We start from the raw sequence: 14,670 nt of genomic DNA on the forward strand, positions 1-14,670 counted from the left end.
TGACAGATCACGTGGAATCTGAGCACTGGTGTGTTGGAGCCCGTGGGAAAGACTATCAGTGTGAAGTGCAGGATTGTAATCTTTTGCCAATTCCAGTTAGAACACTAAACCAAAACACAACTAATGACAAGTTCATTACTTCACATTCGAGGTACATATGGCAAATAATTTCATGTGGTTTTGCTAAATGCCTTTTACCTTCAGCAGAAAGTTCTTGGCAAAACAAAAGGACAAACCGTGTATCCTGTACTCACTTTCTACAACTCCAATAAAAATACAGTCAGTGCTGCCCACTGGGTGGCAATTTGTCATTCTTGTTCTAAACCCTATTTAAAGGTCGCACAGAGCTTTGTAATCCTGGAACACGTGCAGGAGGCTGTGCTGGAAACAAAGGGGGCTGGCAAGCGAATCAAAGGACTGAGTCACACCAGGGCAATCTAGAGACAAAGTTCGTATGCACACAGAGGACAGCTCAGGACACGGGGAGGGAAAGGGGAGGGACTTTGGACTTTTAATTTTGATGCAACTAAAAGTCATCGAGCTGCTCCCCCGAAAACAAGAAAAAAATGCAGTAATCACTAATGGTCACTTATGTTTACAAAGCTGTAGCCGCTCATATAAAAGCAGACTTTTTTAATCCCACTTGGTGCCCCATGAACAATACAGATAGCGCTCCGGTTTCATTCAGGCTTTTCTCTGCCTACACTGCTTACGATGTCTGCCTCTGGGTCTTTGCAATCACCACTTCCCACTTCAATGAAGCTAAATAGCAATAACGCTAGTGACTCCCACAGGCTCCCCTGATACCCGAGACCCAGGCTCCAGCTTTTATCTGATGGAGACAACAGTCTCAATGCATATGTCATTTGGAAAAAAGGATTTAAATCAGGTTTTCTGAAAACTAACTCGACATCACGAAAGGCCTTCCTCCCATCTCTTCCCCGAATGTGTTGATGTACAATATCAATACAGTTTGTTCTCTGTAGTATTTATCTGGTCTTTCCTTTACATTCCTTTCTTCAAGAAACACAACTGCATGTGTACCATGGCTTAGGCCCTGCCCTGAAAACTGGGGGCATAAAAAGAGAATAATTAATTCTGACATCCAAACAGTCCTCAGGGGAAGACTAGCGTTGACTAATTACAGTGTTAAGTCAGAGGCCTTGAGGGATAATCCCTGGCCCTATGAAACTGGAGGAAGAAGCTGGTTTTAAGCAGATAAATGTGTATTTGGACCAGAGGAGAGGGATGTTTCAGGAGAGATTTAAAAGGTTCCTAAAGGATCTGAGTCATAAAGGATAACGAAAGCCTTCCCAGGTGAGCAAACTGTGGAAGGTCTGGCAGAGACAAGAGGCATCAGACAACAGAACACATGGGAGGGGAGACAGGATCTCAGATGGTGGGAGAAGGTGAGCATGATGGTCATGGGAATAGAAAGAGGACAGGACAGAAAAAAAACCCCACACAGACAACACTTAACCAAGTTCAAGTGCAGTTAAATATAAACACAGATGTGTTCTGCTTTGTTGCTTAAAAAAGAAAAAGGAAAAAAGAAACTTTTGTTTGAAATGTTTCCCTACTAGGAGGTATTTAGAGAGCCATCTAAGAGGGAGAGGGAGCTATGTGGATAATTAGCTAAATGGGACGCGTACTCAGCCTCAGAGACTCTTACTCACATACAGAAGTTAAAATGAAAGTCAAGTCTGTGGTTAAGAAGGAATTCTCCCCCTGGGCCATCCTGGCAAGAACCTTGATGGTTTTTCTAGTGGTGGCTGCTCCCTTCTTCTTAATTTACCAGAAACACTTGGTAGGAAACATCCATGTCTCCATGTAACACCCAAAGAAATCCAATGTACAACATGATGCAATTCTCTGCTTTTCTTCCTCAATAATTACTCATTATTCATTATTTTTCTTGGAAAGAAACAGACAACCTCTTAGCTTGGCAGACAGCACCAATTTGCCATTGTGTAAGAGAATCATTTTGAGACTTCAGGTTCCGAGTTCCTAGGCATAAACTCAGATGTGCTCTGGAGGCTGGGAATAGATGGTCTTCGTTACTTAACAATTTGTTTCTGATTTGGGGCTTCTGGTTTGGGGGTCAGTATGGCCCTATTTCCTCACACGGCCTGTGATTACATCCCTCTGTTTCTTTATCCAGTATGGAGTTCTGAATAGATCATTAGTTTTTTAGTGGCAGCTACCATCATACTTACTATCTGGTACAGTCAAGTAAGCCAGGTATACTAAGTGGTACAGGTAATGAATGAAGTTACAGGGGAAAGCTGTATGTTTCCTCATACTCTGTTTCAGATACACCTTTCCTTTCTCAGCTTCTCCACACGGTCTCACATTGACATGGCATATTTGTTGGGTGTGCTTTTATATGCATGTGGTTCACCTTCTGTAATTTTTTTCTTCCCCTTTTCACTACGAATCACCAGCACAGTGAACAGCCGGCACATACTGTTTGCACTCAATACAAACACACAGCCGGCATATACTGTTTGCACTCAATACAAACATTTGTTGAATGAACTGATCAAAAACATTTATTTTAGTCACTTAATTTTGGCTTCCATACTCTGACTTTTAAAAATGTCCTTTCTGGCTTGGCGCCTGTGGCTCAAGCGGCTACGGCGCCAGCCACATACACCTAAGCTGGCAGGTTCGAATCCCCAGCCCAGGCCCGCCAAACAACAATGATGACTGCAACCAAAAAAATAGCCGGGCGTTGTGGCGGGAGCCTGTGGTCTCAGCTACTTGGGAGGCTGAGGCAGGAGACTCGCTTGAGCCCGGGAGTTGGAGGTTGCCGTGAACTGTGATGCCACGGCACTCTACCCAGGGGGACAGCTTGAGGCTCTACCTCAAAAAAAAAAAAAAAAAAAATGTCCTTTCTGAGAACATCTTATTCATACTTTCAGGTTCTAATACACGCATTTTGTCATCATGATCTCAATTTTGATGAGTCGTATTTCTGATTTTTGCCTCCTGGTAGTTCTTCCACAGCCCATGTGTCATGATCGTGTCTAGTGAACACTTCCACTCAGATTTCTTTCCACTCCCAATTCAGTAGAGCTTGATTTTCCTCTCAGCCTAGTGACTTTCTCCTTTTCTGTTAATTCTTTACAACCAAATCAGTTTGACGTCTCTCTTGGAGGTAACTGTGAAATCTCATTGTGTGCATTAACTGCCGTGGAATATACAATCTGCTCAAGAAAACTCTGTATAATTTGTTGAAAAATCCTTCCAAAGTCATCTCTCTTATAACTGTGATCACACTTGTCCTCTTAAAAGTCCGTGCAGAAATTTGTATTACCTCAAATAATTTCTAACTGTTTCTGTGTACAAAATTTAAAAAAAAAACTGAGTATATTTTATTTCTTCCAATATTAAGATGTTCCTTTACTTCAGAAAGCCTTGGTTGAAGAGTGTAAGTTGGGCAGCTCATTAACCTAAAGCCCACAATATGGTCTCCTTTTATTTCTATGATTTTTGCATGAACATTGCTGAGTTAGTGTTTTGACAAATACCATTTTTTCTCACTACCCAAGGACTTCAACTGCTCTCTAGAGGCCCACTGCTTTCCTAACCAACTTAAAATTTCACTTAGTCATTTGATTCAATGTCATGTGACATCACCCAAACAATCAAACTTTATTTTACTTTCCAGTGTGAGTTTCAGACCACCTTCATTGGATATTTTCACTAACTGGCAATGATGCTATCTTGGCTCAACAAAATCCTCCAACAACTTGTGAAATGTTTGAAACTATAGAACACTCTTTTCTCTAGGTGGTCTAGTGTTATCTGGTATTTGATGGGTCTGCTTAATTGCCTGTTAAGATATTAGTGTAGGTTGCTGCTCAGGAAAAAAATAGGTAAAATAGGCCAGACATGGGCTCACACTTATAATCCTAGCATTCTGAGAGGCCAAGGCAAGTGGATTGCTTGAGCTCAGGAGTTTGAGACCAGCATAAAAAAGAGTGAGGCCTTGTCTCTACTAAAAATAGAAAAACTAGCTGGGCATCCTGGCAGGAGCCTATCATCCCAGCTACTTGGGAGGCTGAGGCAGGAGGATTGCTTGAGCCCAAGAGTTTGAGGTTGTTGTTAGCTCAGGGCACTCTGTCCAAGGCAACAAGACTCTTTCTCTCAAACAATAAATAAATAAATAAGGTAAAATAAAATTAGCAATATGAAAAAATAGGTGTCCCCAGTAATTACTATCCCACAGATTTATTCTAAGGGAATATAATCCAGGATGTTTTGTTCATAATAGCGAAAAAATTACCAATAAAGAAATTGTTCAATAATACAACTGAACAATAGTACATCAATATAATGGAATTCAATTAACCTTTATAAATGGTACTGAGAAAACTATTTATGGATATGAAAAAAAATAAACAGTTTATTAAATTTAAAAAGATGGTAACAAAGTTATGCATGTGAATAATATGGCCCCACTGTTAGGTAAAAATATCTAAACGTATATAAGTGGTTACTGAACATTAAAGTTTAGGACATCAAAAATTAACAGTGGTGGCTCGGCACCTGTGGCTCAACCGGCTAAGGCACCAGACACATACACCTAAGGTGGCAGGTTCGAATCCCCAGCCCAGGCCCGCCAAACAACAATGATGGCTGCAACCAAAAAATAGCCGGGCGTTGTGGTGGGCCCCTGTAGTCCCAGCTACTTGGGAGGCTGAGGCAGGAGACTCGCTTGAGCCCAGGAGTTGGAGGTTGCTGTGAACTATGATGCCAGGCACTCTACCCAGGGGGATAGCTTGAGGCTCCGTCTCAAAAAAAAAAAAAAAAAAAATTAACAGTGGTCATATCTGTGTTGGAATCGTGGCTCATGGAATTTCCTTCCTACGGTTTCTCCTATTTCTTGTTTTCTTTTTTTTTAAACAAGAGTATATTATAGTTCTTAATAAGATCTGTAAGTGTCATCAAAATGTATCTACATCATTTAAATGTTAAGTAACTTGGAGTTCCTGACAGTATTTTCTTTCTTTCTTTTTTAAAATCATTTACTTTCTACCCCACTTCTGATTTGCTCATGCCCACATATACGTTGGGGGATATCTTCTTTAAATTTAACTTACTGATCTCAAATTGTTAGATTTACTCACTTCTCTCCATTAAAATATGATTTTGTTGTAAGCTCCCAATGAAATAAGGTGACTTTCTAAAAAGAAAGAAGCTCTTACCTGAATATCAGTCAATTTGTCCAAGATACGACTTGCGAGCTTAGGACCATTCTCCATGGTAGGAATGTGTAGTGACTATAAAAGAAAGGGAAACTGGGTAATTGGAGGTATTCACGCATATAGTGATAACAGGTAAGACACTGCTTGTTTACTATATTAAGGCAATTCCATTGAAATGAAGTAAGGAATAGCAATATAACCTACTGACTACATGCTACCTCCTTATGCCAAAGACTCTTCTTATCCTGACTTTCAATAAAAAGAAACTAGCCAATGATAGGTTGTTTTTACCTATCTACCAACTCATTTTAGGGCACAACTGCTCTACTTGTCAATCTCCAGGCTGAGCTGAGGAACCAAGGAGAGGTCAAGGGTTACCTAAAATAGTGGGTAAACTTAAAGAACTGGACCTCCTCCAAGACTCTAAGACTCCATGAGAATGAATGACGGCCCTCTACGTCAACCCTCTGGCAAGGAGTAAGAACTTGAATTAATGTAAGCCGTTTTGGAAGCATAAATTAAAGCAAGTCTATTCTTCACAAAATAGGCTTCCACACTTACCTCTGGTCCAGATGAACCTCCAGGGGCCACACACACCACCATATTGGATAGCATGATTAAAATTCATGCCCCTAATCTGTATCTGAATCATGACTATTCATGACTTGCTGGCTTGAAGGCTTTTGATAGTTTGATTTTAGTAGGTAGCCTACTCTCTCAAACATTTTTCCTAGTATGCCTGCCCTTTAGTATGAAAGATAATTAGATGTATCTTTGGCTCTAAATGATTTAGCAAGACCATTTAAAATATGTTAAACTTTATCACCTTCTTATTTCTAGAGATAAAATAATAATTGGGCTTAAAAAAAAAAAAAAAAACCAGACCTAATGACAGCTTCAGTTCATAAAGTGGATCAGTAACATGACCTTGATGCTACCGTAATAAAATACAAAATGGTGGCTTTATAATCAGGGAAAGTAAAGATACCAAACAGAATAATCTATGAAACAATCCATCTGTAGAGGGAATTTTGTTAAAAGCCATCCCTTCAACCCCAACCAATGAAGGGGACACCAATAAAGTTAGATCAGCTGAGGAAAAAGAAGGTAATGTCAAACATCATAAAACCGGTAGAATTTGTATTTACGGTTAACACTGAACAACTTGGGTCTGAACTGCACTGGTCCACTTATACATGGATTTTTCCTCCACCTGTCACCCCTAAAATGGCAAGACCAACCCCTCCTCTTCCTCCTCAGGCTGCTCAACATGAGGAATGATGGAGATGAAGATCCACTTCCACTTAACAAAAAGTGAATATATTTTCTCTTTTCTATGATTTTCTTAATAGCTTATTATATTCATAGTATTTAATACATATAACATGCAAAATACATGTTAATTGACTATGTTATTGGTAAGGCTATTTGTCAACGGTAAACTATTAGCAGTTAAAAGATTTTATAGAGTCAAAAATTACATGTAGATTTTCCCACTGCATGGGAAGTTGGCACCCCTAGCCCCTGTGGCTCAGGGATTGACTGTAATATGATCAATTTAAAGCAATTCGTATTATAATGCTCACATGCCTTTAAGTTATAAAGTTAGAGGCTGATGTCAGTGGTAAGTATTGGAGCTTTGTTATCAAGAGGAAAGCAACAAAATTGACAAAAAAGATTGAAGTGTGGCACACCTAAAGATCAAACTCAATTACTAAGAGAACACTTATTCCAACCAAATCCTTGAATTCCTTTTGTCAGAGTTTAGTAAATGCACCACGTTTGCCAAACAAAAAATTTTCATGAAGTGGTCTACTTACTAATAATAAAAACAGAAATAGTAATAAACGTAGGCATTGACCATTCAAATGCATTTTCCATAACTACCTGCCATTCCTAATCCACGAGCTTGGAAGTACGTTCAGAAACAAGCAACTGAAATTTTTACTCCCTATAGAGCCTTCCTTAGGGAGCTGGTAGTTAGGAAGTGACTAGAAAGGAAGTCTGGAGAGGTGTGGCAGATGTGACACCTGTCCCAGGACACCAGTGGCTTCCTCCATGCTGTGAGCTTACACAAAATCCCTATCAAAATGGTGCTACCAGGTACGTGAACACAGCTTCATCTGGACCAACTGTTCTAGTGAAAATAATGTCGAGTTATAAAAACAAACAAACTAACAAACAAAAACCCTTTCTTCCTGGATCCAACGAGAATTTCATTCGCACGTTTTTTAAAAAAATTAATGAAATCCTAGGCAAATGTTTGGAAATGGCAGGAAGAAATATTTGTCTTACCTCCCCCTTGTGTAGTATATGAGAAACTGGGCAGACGACGCAGGCTGTGCCAGAGCCGAACATCTCCCTCACTCTGTTCTCCTCCAGGGCAGTTGTCAAGTCGTCCATGCTGAGGTATCTCTCTGACACCTTAAATTCACCCTGATTGGGATATTTAAAATATATACGCATATTTTAAAGGAAAAGACATGCATGCAAAACAACTGCAATACTTAATTTTTCTACTTTATATTCAACTCAGATAATGTCATAATCGTCCTTTGAGAGAAAACTAGAAACAGCACCCTATTTCACTGGGTGAACACAAGTTCAAGGTCATGGCATTTACAAATGAGATTATGAGATATAAAAATCACAAGATACCTGTGTATTTTAACACATGCCCACATTTTTTGCCTCTTATTCATTGTGATGATGAAAGTCCCACAAACTAACATCCCAAATGCTGCTTGATACACATTCCACGTTTACAGGGTCTTAAACTTTATTTTATCACAAAGAGGAATAACGGTATTATACAATAACTACAGCTACCATTTATCAAGCACCCATCATTCTGCCAAGTTCTATAATTCCAGGTATCATCATCCCCATTTTACAGATGAGGAAATGAAGGTTCAAGGTAGTTGAGGAACTGAGGGGTATCCCCCAGGCCACAGGGCTAATGACTGAAAATGCATTTGAACCCCTCTGAATCTGGTCCTCTTTCTACTGTGTCTTTTATGCAATTAAACATAGATTGAGTTCAAATATCTGAAACATTCATTATTTTTTAAAATGGAATGCATATTTGGAGTTTATCTGAGAAATTCCATTTTACATGTGTGTATGTGTATATATATTTTTTTCTTTTCTTCCTAAATTTACTGAGGATTGACCAGTGACGATCGGCTTCCTTCTCTTTTAGCATCATATTCAGTTGAGTTTCACTGGGGAATTGGTAGATACTCCCCCACTACTTCTGCTGAATTGTTTCAGTATCTTCTTTGAAAATGGAAAAAAAAAAAATCCTCTTTTTTTAAGCTCCTGTTTAATACTCGTTCTTTACTCTGTCTGCATCTCATGGTTTTACTTTAGTGGTTAAAGTTCAAAGTCTGCCAAACTGTGATTATGTGAATTAAAAGCAACAAATCACAGATGATATTTTTAAAAACAATAGTACACAAAGAGTATTTTTTGTTAATCTCCAAATTCACAACAGATAAAAATGGAAATCAAAGGACTTTTGACAGCCAGACGTGGTGGCTCACACCTGTAATCCTAGTACTTTGGGAGGCTAGGATTTTGTAGAGAATCTCTACAAAAATCGGAAAATTAGCCAGGGATAGTGATGTGGGCCTGTAGTCCCAACTACTAGGGAAGCCAAGGAAAGAGGAACACTTGAGCTGAGGAGTTTGAGGTTGCAGACAGATGTGATGAGGCCACTGCACTCTAGCCCAGGTAGGACAAGGGAGCAAGACTCTGTCTCTAAAAAAAAAAAAAAGACCTTGACAATTTTCAAAATATTATTAATAGAAGAAGCATACATCATGCTTTAAATAGATTTTTAAGAATAGGAAAACATGTCTGCAATAGAAATATGGCTTTTTGAAGTTTCAGTTTCTCTGTCTATAATTGCAATTATGTTGTTCAAAAGTAAATAATTTCCCAAAATCAGCCAAGTTAATTAAAAACAAGTCTGATTTTCTGAGTCTTAGAAAAGGAAGAAAAAAAGAACCAAAAAAAAGCCCCAGACTTCTCTTGTAAATAAACAGAATTGTTTTTACTCTGTTCACCCTTACTTGTCTTTGGACAATTTCCCCTGTCTGGCAAGTAATGGTAACCCCCCACATTGCCTCTTGGCATTTTATGTCTCATGTTTTGAAATAGCTTTTAAACTAAATTGCAGCTAAGGAGTCAAGCAAAAACTTCCTCCAATAATAATTTCATGCTAGCAAATCATTAGTCAGAGAACGCGATTTCACTCGCACCTTGTCATCGAAACTTCTGTACTTGGTTGATTTTTTTTTGCTTTAATAAAACAAAAATTACTGAGCTTCGAAAATATATCTTTCCAACTGAAAACATATTTAGGACAGGGCAAGCTGTTTGAAATGGAACCAACAGTTTGTAAATGTCATGCCCAGTGTGCCAGCCAGCATGTGGCAGTTGGGTCTTGTCTACTTCAGGGCTTTGTGGAATTATTTATAGCACATTTCCTCTGTTTTCAAAGCCTTTTCCAGAGAAACTGTGCTAGTACTCTCCTAGACGATGTGTGTTTCTAAACATTCGTCCTATTAGCACTGATTGACCACAGTATCCTTTCAAGCCTTTTCATGTTCTTTGGAGACCATTTTAATACATGAGTCAAAAGTTCTACCCAAGAACTTTGGCCAGACAACCAACTCGTTCAATATTTGTCTTGAATATATAATTTCCAATACCAAATATTTTAATATGCTTGCCTGTATCACATAGATTTGAAAGACTACTGAAAATAACTTTACGTTTGCTTGAGTGTTTTTCAAAATAAGCATGTCTATAAATTTCAGAGGCCAGGGAGCAGGGGTGGACGGAGAGAGAAGACAGCCAAACCAATCCTATTATGTTAGTAAACATTTATATGTCAGTGAAATTCTTTAATGTCCACGGCAAGCATGGTTACACTGGCAGAAAGACGGGAAAGAAAGAAGTACGTATCATTGCCATTTGGAAACCATACGCATAGACTTGAAAAGTTAAGGACCGGCTGGATGGAAGCAAAGCATGGACTAGATTGGTCGGAGACACCTGGTAGCCTGAGACTGGTGTTAGAGTACTTCTTAAGATATCTTGCTAAACTGGTTTCTTTCTGCCCTCCCTAGAAACAATACTTATTTGATAGCCTTGCCAAGACAGTCCTTCTAGAAGAGTTCTTTTCACTCAAGTTTGGATTTAAAGATTAGATAACATCGGCTGGAACCCCCGCAGGATGCTATTTCAACACTAGGCTGGGCTCCTTTTGATTACTTTTTGTTTCAGGCTGATAAAAGCTGCTGACGTCAAGAGTACCCACCCACTCATACGCCAAGTCCAGAATGCTCTGCCGTGTCACTCCCGGGAGAATGATGCCATCTAGCGGAGGAGTTGCCAGTTCTTCTTCTGTCGATTAGAAATTGGAGTATTTTTAGGCCTTGACTGTATATACCAAGCATACCTTTTATCAACAGTCTTTTTCAAAACCATGTCTCCCAACTTTGCTAGCAACAAACCCAACGTCCCTGCTCTCCATGGTCCAATTCCCCAAATCTCCCACATCAATGCATACTTCACATAGCCCCTTCCCTTAAAAAATTAGAAAAAAGAAAGAAAGCTACTCATCTACTAATATTCATCATCTCCAGTTTACCTTTAACCAGTAAAATAATGAGGTTTTCACTAACAGTAAGAGTCATAAAATAATCTTAAGAGAAACATATTGAAGTGAAAATTTACCTTAGCAGGTAAAAGCTGGCCTGGGATTAAAATAATACAGACAGGATATTACTGAGGAACACAGGTCATTATCAGAACTGAGAATCGCATGGAGGAACCGCCCTCACAGGAAGCACGTGTGCCCCCACAGGAAGCACATGTGCCCCCACAGGCCGCTGCTCCTTCCATACCACCCTTAGTGATTTGCAGATCTGGAAGAGGATAAGCATGGTGTATGGAGATGCTGACTTCACCTCTGAGACTCCAATGTAATGGGCTCGGGGTAAACTCAAGCACATATATGCCTAATAATTTTTTTTAAAAAATCCAAAAAACAAATCTGCAACGCTGAGCACTGGACTATGGGGAGATGACTGCAGTGTCCCTATACACCATGAGGTTGGCACGATGGTCAGTCCCCAGGTACCACGTGGGGTCAGCAGCCACTTAAGCTCTCCTTACAGCCATCCGTGGTACTCAACATCTCCTTCCCCTCTCCACCTCTGGCCCCCAGGAGTCTGAATCCTGTGAGTCCCGACACGGAGGACACGATGTTCCGTACGTAGCAGCTACAGGCTTACCCGCTTCCCTATGGTTACACTAGGTGTGCCCGACAACCATGGTCTGTCAGAAAGACCAAACCCCACGTTTATCCCGGTATCCTCAATCCTCGAAACTCACTCCACATCATGCCCGCCCCAGACTGGTTTGTAATAAATGTGTTTGAATAAAAAAATAAATGAATTAATCCTCTTTGCTAGGATACAGAAGCATTTTTTTTTTTTTTTTTGCATTCTGTGTCTGAAAATCATCTGCTGAAAATTGCTTTCTGGAAAGAAAATTTGTTCTTGGCAATGTTCTTAGGGCTACTTTTTGTCATGTTTAGAAGTGTTGATGATCTCAAAATAAACATGTGTTTTGCAATAGCTAACTAGATACATAAATTTATGGCTCTATGTATGTGTGCGTGCGTGTGTGTGTGGATGCGTACACACAAAACACACCATTCCAGGGCCCTAAAACTGGACCTTTCAAAAAGCTTGCTAAGCTCTAAGACTACATAAAGTTAAATGAAAACAGCAGCCCTTCATGGGCAAATGCTGCTTTGTGAAATATATTTAACATCCAGAACTGTAACCACTAGCCTGAGGTCAAGGAACGGAACATCTGCTTCTCTGGTTGCCAGACAGAGATGATGACATGACAACATTTGGGTGAGAAATATTCATTTTCCTCTGCAACCACAAACATGCTTCGAAGAGCCAGAACTAACTCCAGATTGCCCGACATGACGAAAACAGCCCCTACAACGGCAGCTTGTTTTTGACAGAGAGATCATTTTTAGGAGATGAGGAATTCAGAAGCAATAACATCAGGATTCATCTGTGATTTCCAAAGTCAAGGTCAAGCGCTAATGGAAACCAGGAATGTAGGTTTGCGTAAGTGCCCGCAACACCATCAGCACGATTATTCATTTATTCAAAAAATACCTATCGAACAGATCACTTGAGCTCAGGAATTCAAGACCAGCCTGAGCAAGAGTGAGACCCCATCTCTAAAACTAGCCTGGTGTTGTGGCAGGCGTCTGTAGTCCTAACTACTCTGGAGGCTGAGGTAAGAGAATCACTTAAGCCCAAGAGCTTGAGGTTCCTGTGAGCTGTAAGTTCATGGCATTCTACTAAGGGCAACAAAGTAACACTATCTCAAAAAAAAAAAAAAAAAAAAAACCTATTGACCACTGTTTACTGTATTAAGCTCTATAAATAGAACAGTGAATGAAACTGATAGAACTCCCTGCTTAGTTTTTATAATAACAGGCAGACACAAAGGATGACTGTGTTAATTACAGTAGACCCTGGGTAAGTTGATCACCCAAGGGACTATAACAAACTGGTCAATATACGGAGGTGGTCAACATAGAGAACTTCCATTGAGTACATGTGGTGCATGTCTAGTCTACAAAAATGAGATCAACCTAAGGAGGTGGTCAACTGTGAAGGTTCTACTGTGGTATGTAGACTATGGAAGAGGCAAAAAAGAATGATGAACAAGGCTGGGGAGGAATGGAGGAGGGAGTTTAACCATCTGATTAAGGGCTCGAGGCAAGCCATACTGAGACTGGGATTTGGGAGCAAAGACTCGGAGGATATGAAAGAACAAGGCCTGCAGACATCTGAGGAAGACTGCTCCAGGAGGAGTCAGTGTAAATGCCTGATGTGTCCAAGAAGGCCGGCAGGGCCCAGGTAGACTGAGCATTGACACTCACAGCCAGGGCCCTCCTCCTAAACTCACTGTGAACACAACTGCAAAGACTGGGTCCTATTTTTTCAGAGTAACTCCAGTGCCCAGGACACGATACAATTCTTTGTTCAAATAGTGAATAGCAAGTGTATGTATTAAATGGCTCCACTACAAAGTGAAGAAGGGAATCAGCCACCATGGGTACATTACTAGAATCCAAGTTCCACGCAAGTGCCCCACACAGAACTGTGCTCTGAATACACACTGCTTGATCTACGGTCCTGGGCCAGCCACCTGTCCCACAGGAGCAGAGCCCGTGGGTGCTCTGGGAAAGATGGCATGTGATGACCAAAAAAAGTCTGCTTATGCTTCTTACTAGTAAAGTTTGTGAAAAATTAACACTCTGCTGATTATCAGCTCATCCTTTGTGTTTTCCTAAAGCCACACAGTATAAATTGAAGTTATTACAGAGTTGCTTCCCGGTTGCTTTCTTTTTAGCCTAAAGGTTATTTCTGACATTCTATTTACCTCCTTCGTGTCACTATTCAAACATTTATTCCATTTCCTCTCTCCTTGTGTGTTAGGTGGATGAATATCCTCAAATTGAAAGAGCACATTCAAGGTGAAGTGATCTTAGGCAACCATAATCTGAATGGTAACTCTTAAGGTCTTTTGCAGGAGGCAGAAGATAAATTCATTCATTTCCATTTTGACCTTTAAAAGCCATGGTGGAAATGTTCTGTGATTACTCTTTGGACAAGGGACGATTTTTCACCAAGAGAGTTTCTGGTGTTTCGGGTTAAATCATGTAGTTCTGACTCAGTCTGTGCTTAAATCTTGACATCTCCCATCCATAAAAATAATGATGGTACTGCTTCTAAATGACGTAATTGTTTTTTGTTTGGGGTTGTGTGGGGTTTTTTTGGGGGGGGGGAGTTTGGGATTAGAGGTAGAAATGAACAGATGAAAAGAGTTTCATCAATCTCATAATCTTTCAAGTGCAAAGTTCAATACCAGCTATCCCCTGCCTAGCATGGCTTTTCTTTTTTTATGTCAAACACAATAACTTAGAAATCACAAATATTCCAGTATAAGTTTTATTTTCAAACATTGCTAAGTAAGAAGGAGCAGGATCTGCATCTGGCTTTTCAAATGCCAAGGATTACCAATGGCCAAACCCAGGACAAGGCGCAGTCACCACACCTCCCATTGATTCTACCCTTAGCTGGAATACAAGGCTTGTCTGATTAGTCTCCACAACTAACACACAGGCACATAGCTCTGAATCACCATTTTCCTCATCTTGTAGCCAAATGATATTAGAACAACAGAGGCTACAGAGGCTACTGTAGCTGCTTTAAAATAAACTGTCACATTAAGAAAGTCAATTTATGGGCGGTGCCTGTGGCTCAGTGAGTAGGGTACTAGCCCCATATACCGAGGGTGGCGGGTTTGAACCAGGCCCAGGGCAAACAGCAAAAAAAAAAAA

General features: G+C 40.1%; 1 protein-coding gene across 2 annotated transcripts in view; it reads right to left on the reverse strand.

Moving 5' to 3' along the window:
- BCAT1 (branched chain amino acid transaminase 1) overlaps window positions 1–14,670 on the reverse strand; it is a 50,391-nt gene that overhangs the window by 3,594 nt on the left and 32,127 nt on the right. For both annotated transcript variants that reach the window (XM_012806769.1, XM_003792498.2), the window contains 3 exons: window positions 10,543–10,628; window positions 7,509–7,649; window positions 5,214–5,288 (listed from right to left, as the gene is read on the reverse strand). In XM_012806769.1, coding sequence (XP_012662223.1) covers window positions 5,214–5,288; window positions 7,509–7,649; window positions 10,543–10,628 — 302 coding nt within the window. The remainder of the gene's footprint in view (window positions 1–5,213; window positions 5,289–7,508; window positions 7,650–10,542; window positions 10,629–14,670) is intronic.

This window comes from Otolemur garnettii, unplaced genomic scaffold (assembly GCF_000181295.1).
Source record: "Otolemur garnettii isolate 467f Iridium unplaced genomic scaffold, OtoGar3 scaffold00057, whole genome shotgun sequence".
NCBI lineage: Eukaryota > Metazoa > Chordata > Mammalia > Primates > Galagidae > Otolemur > Otolemur garnettii.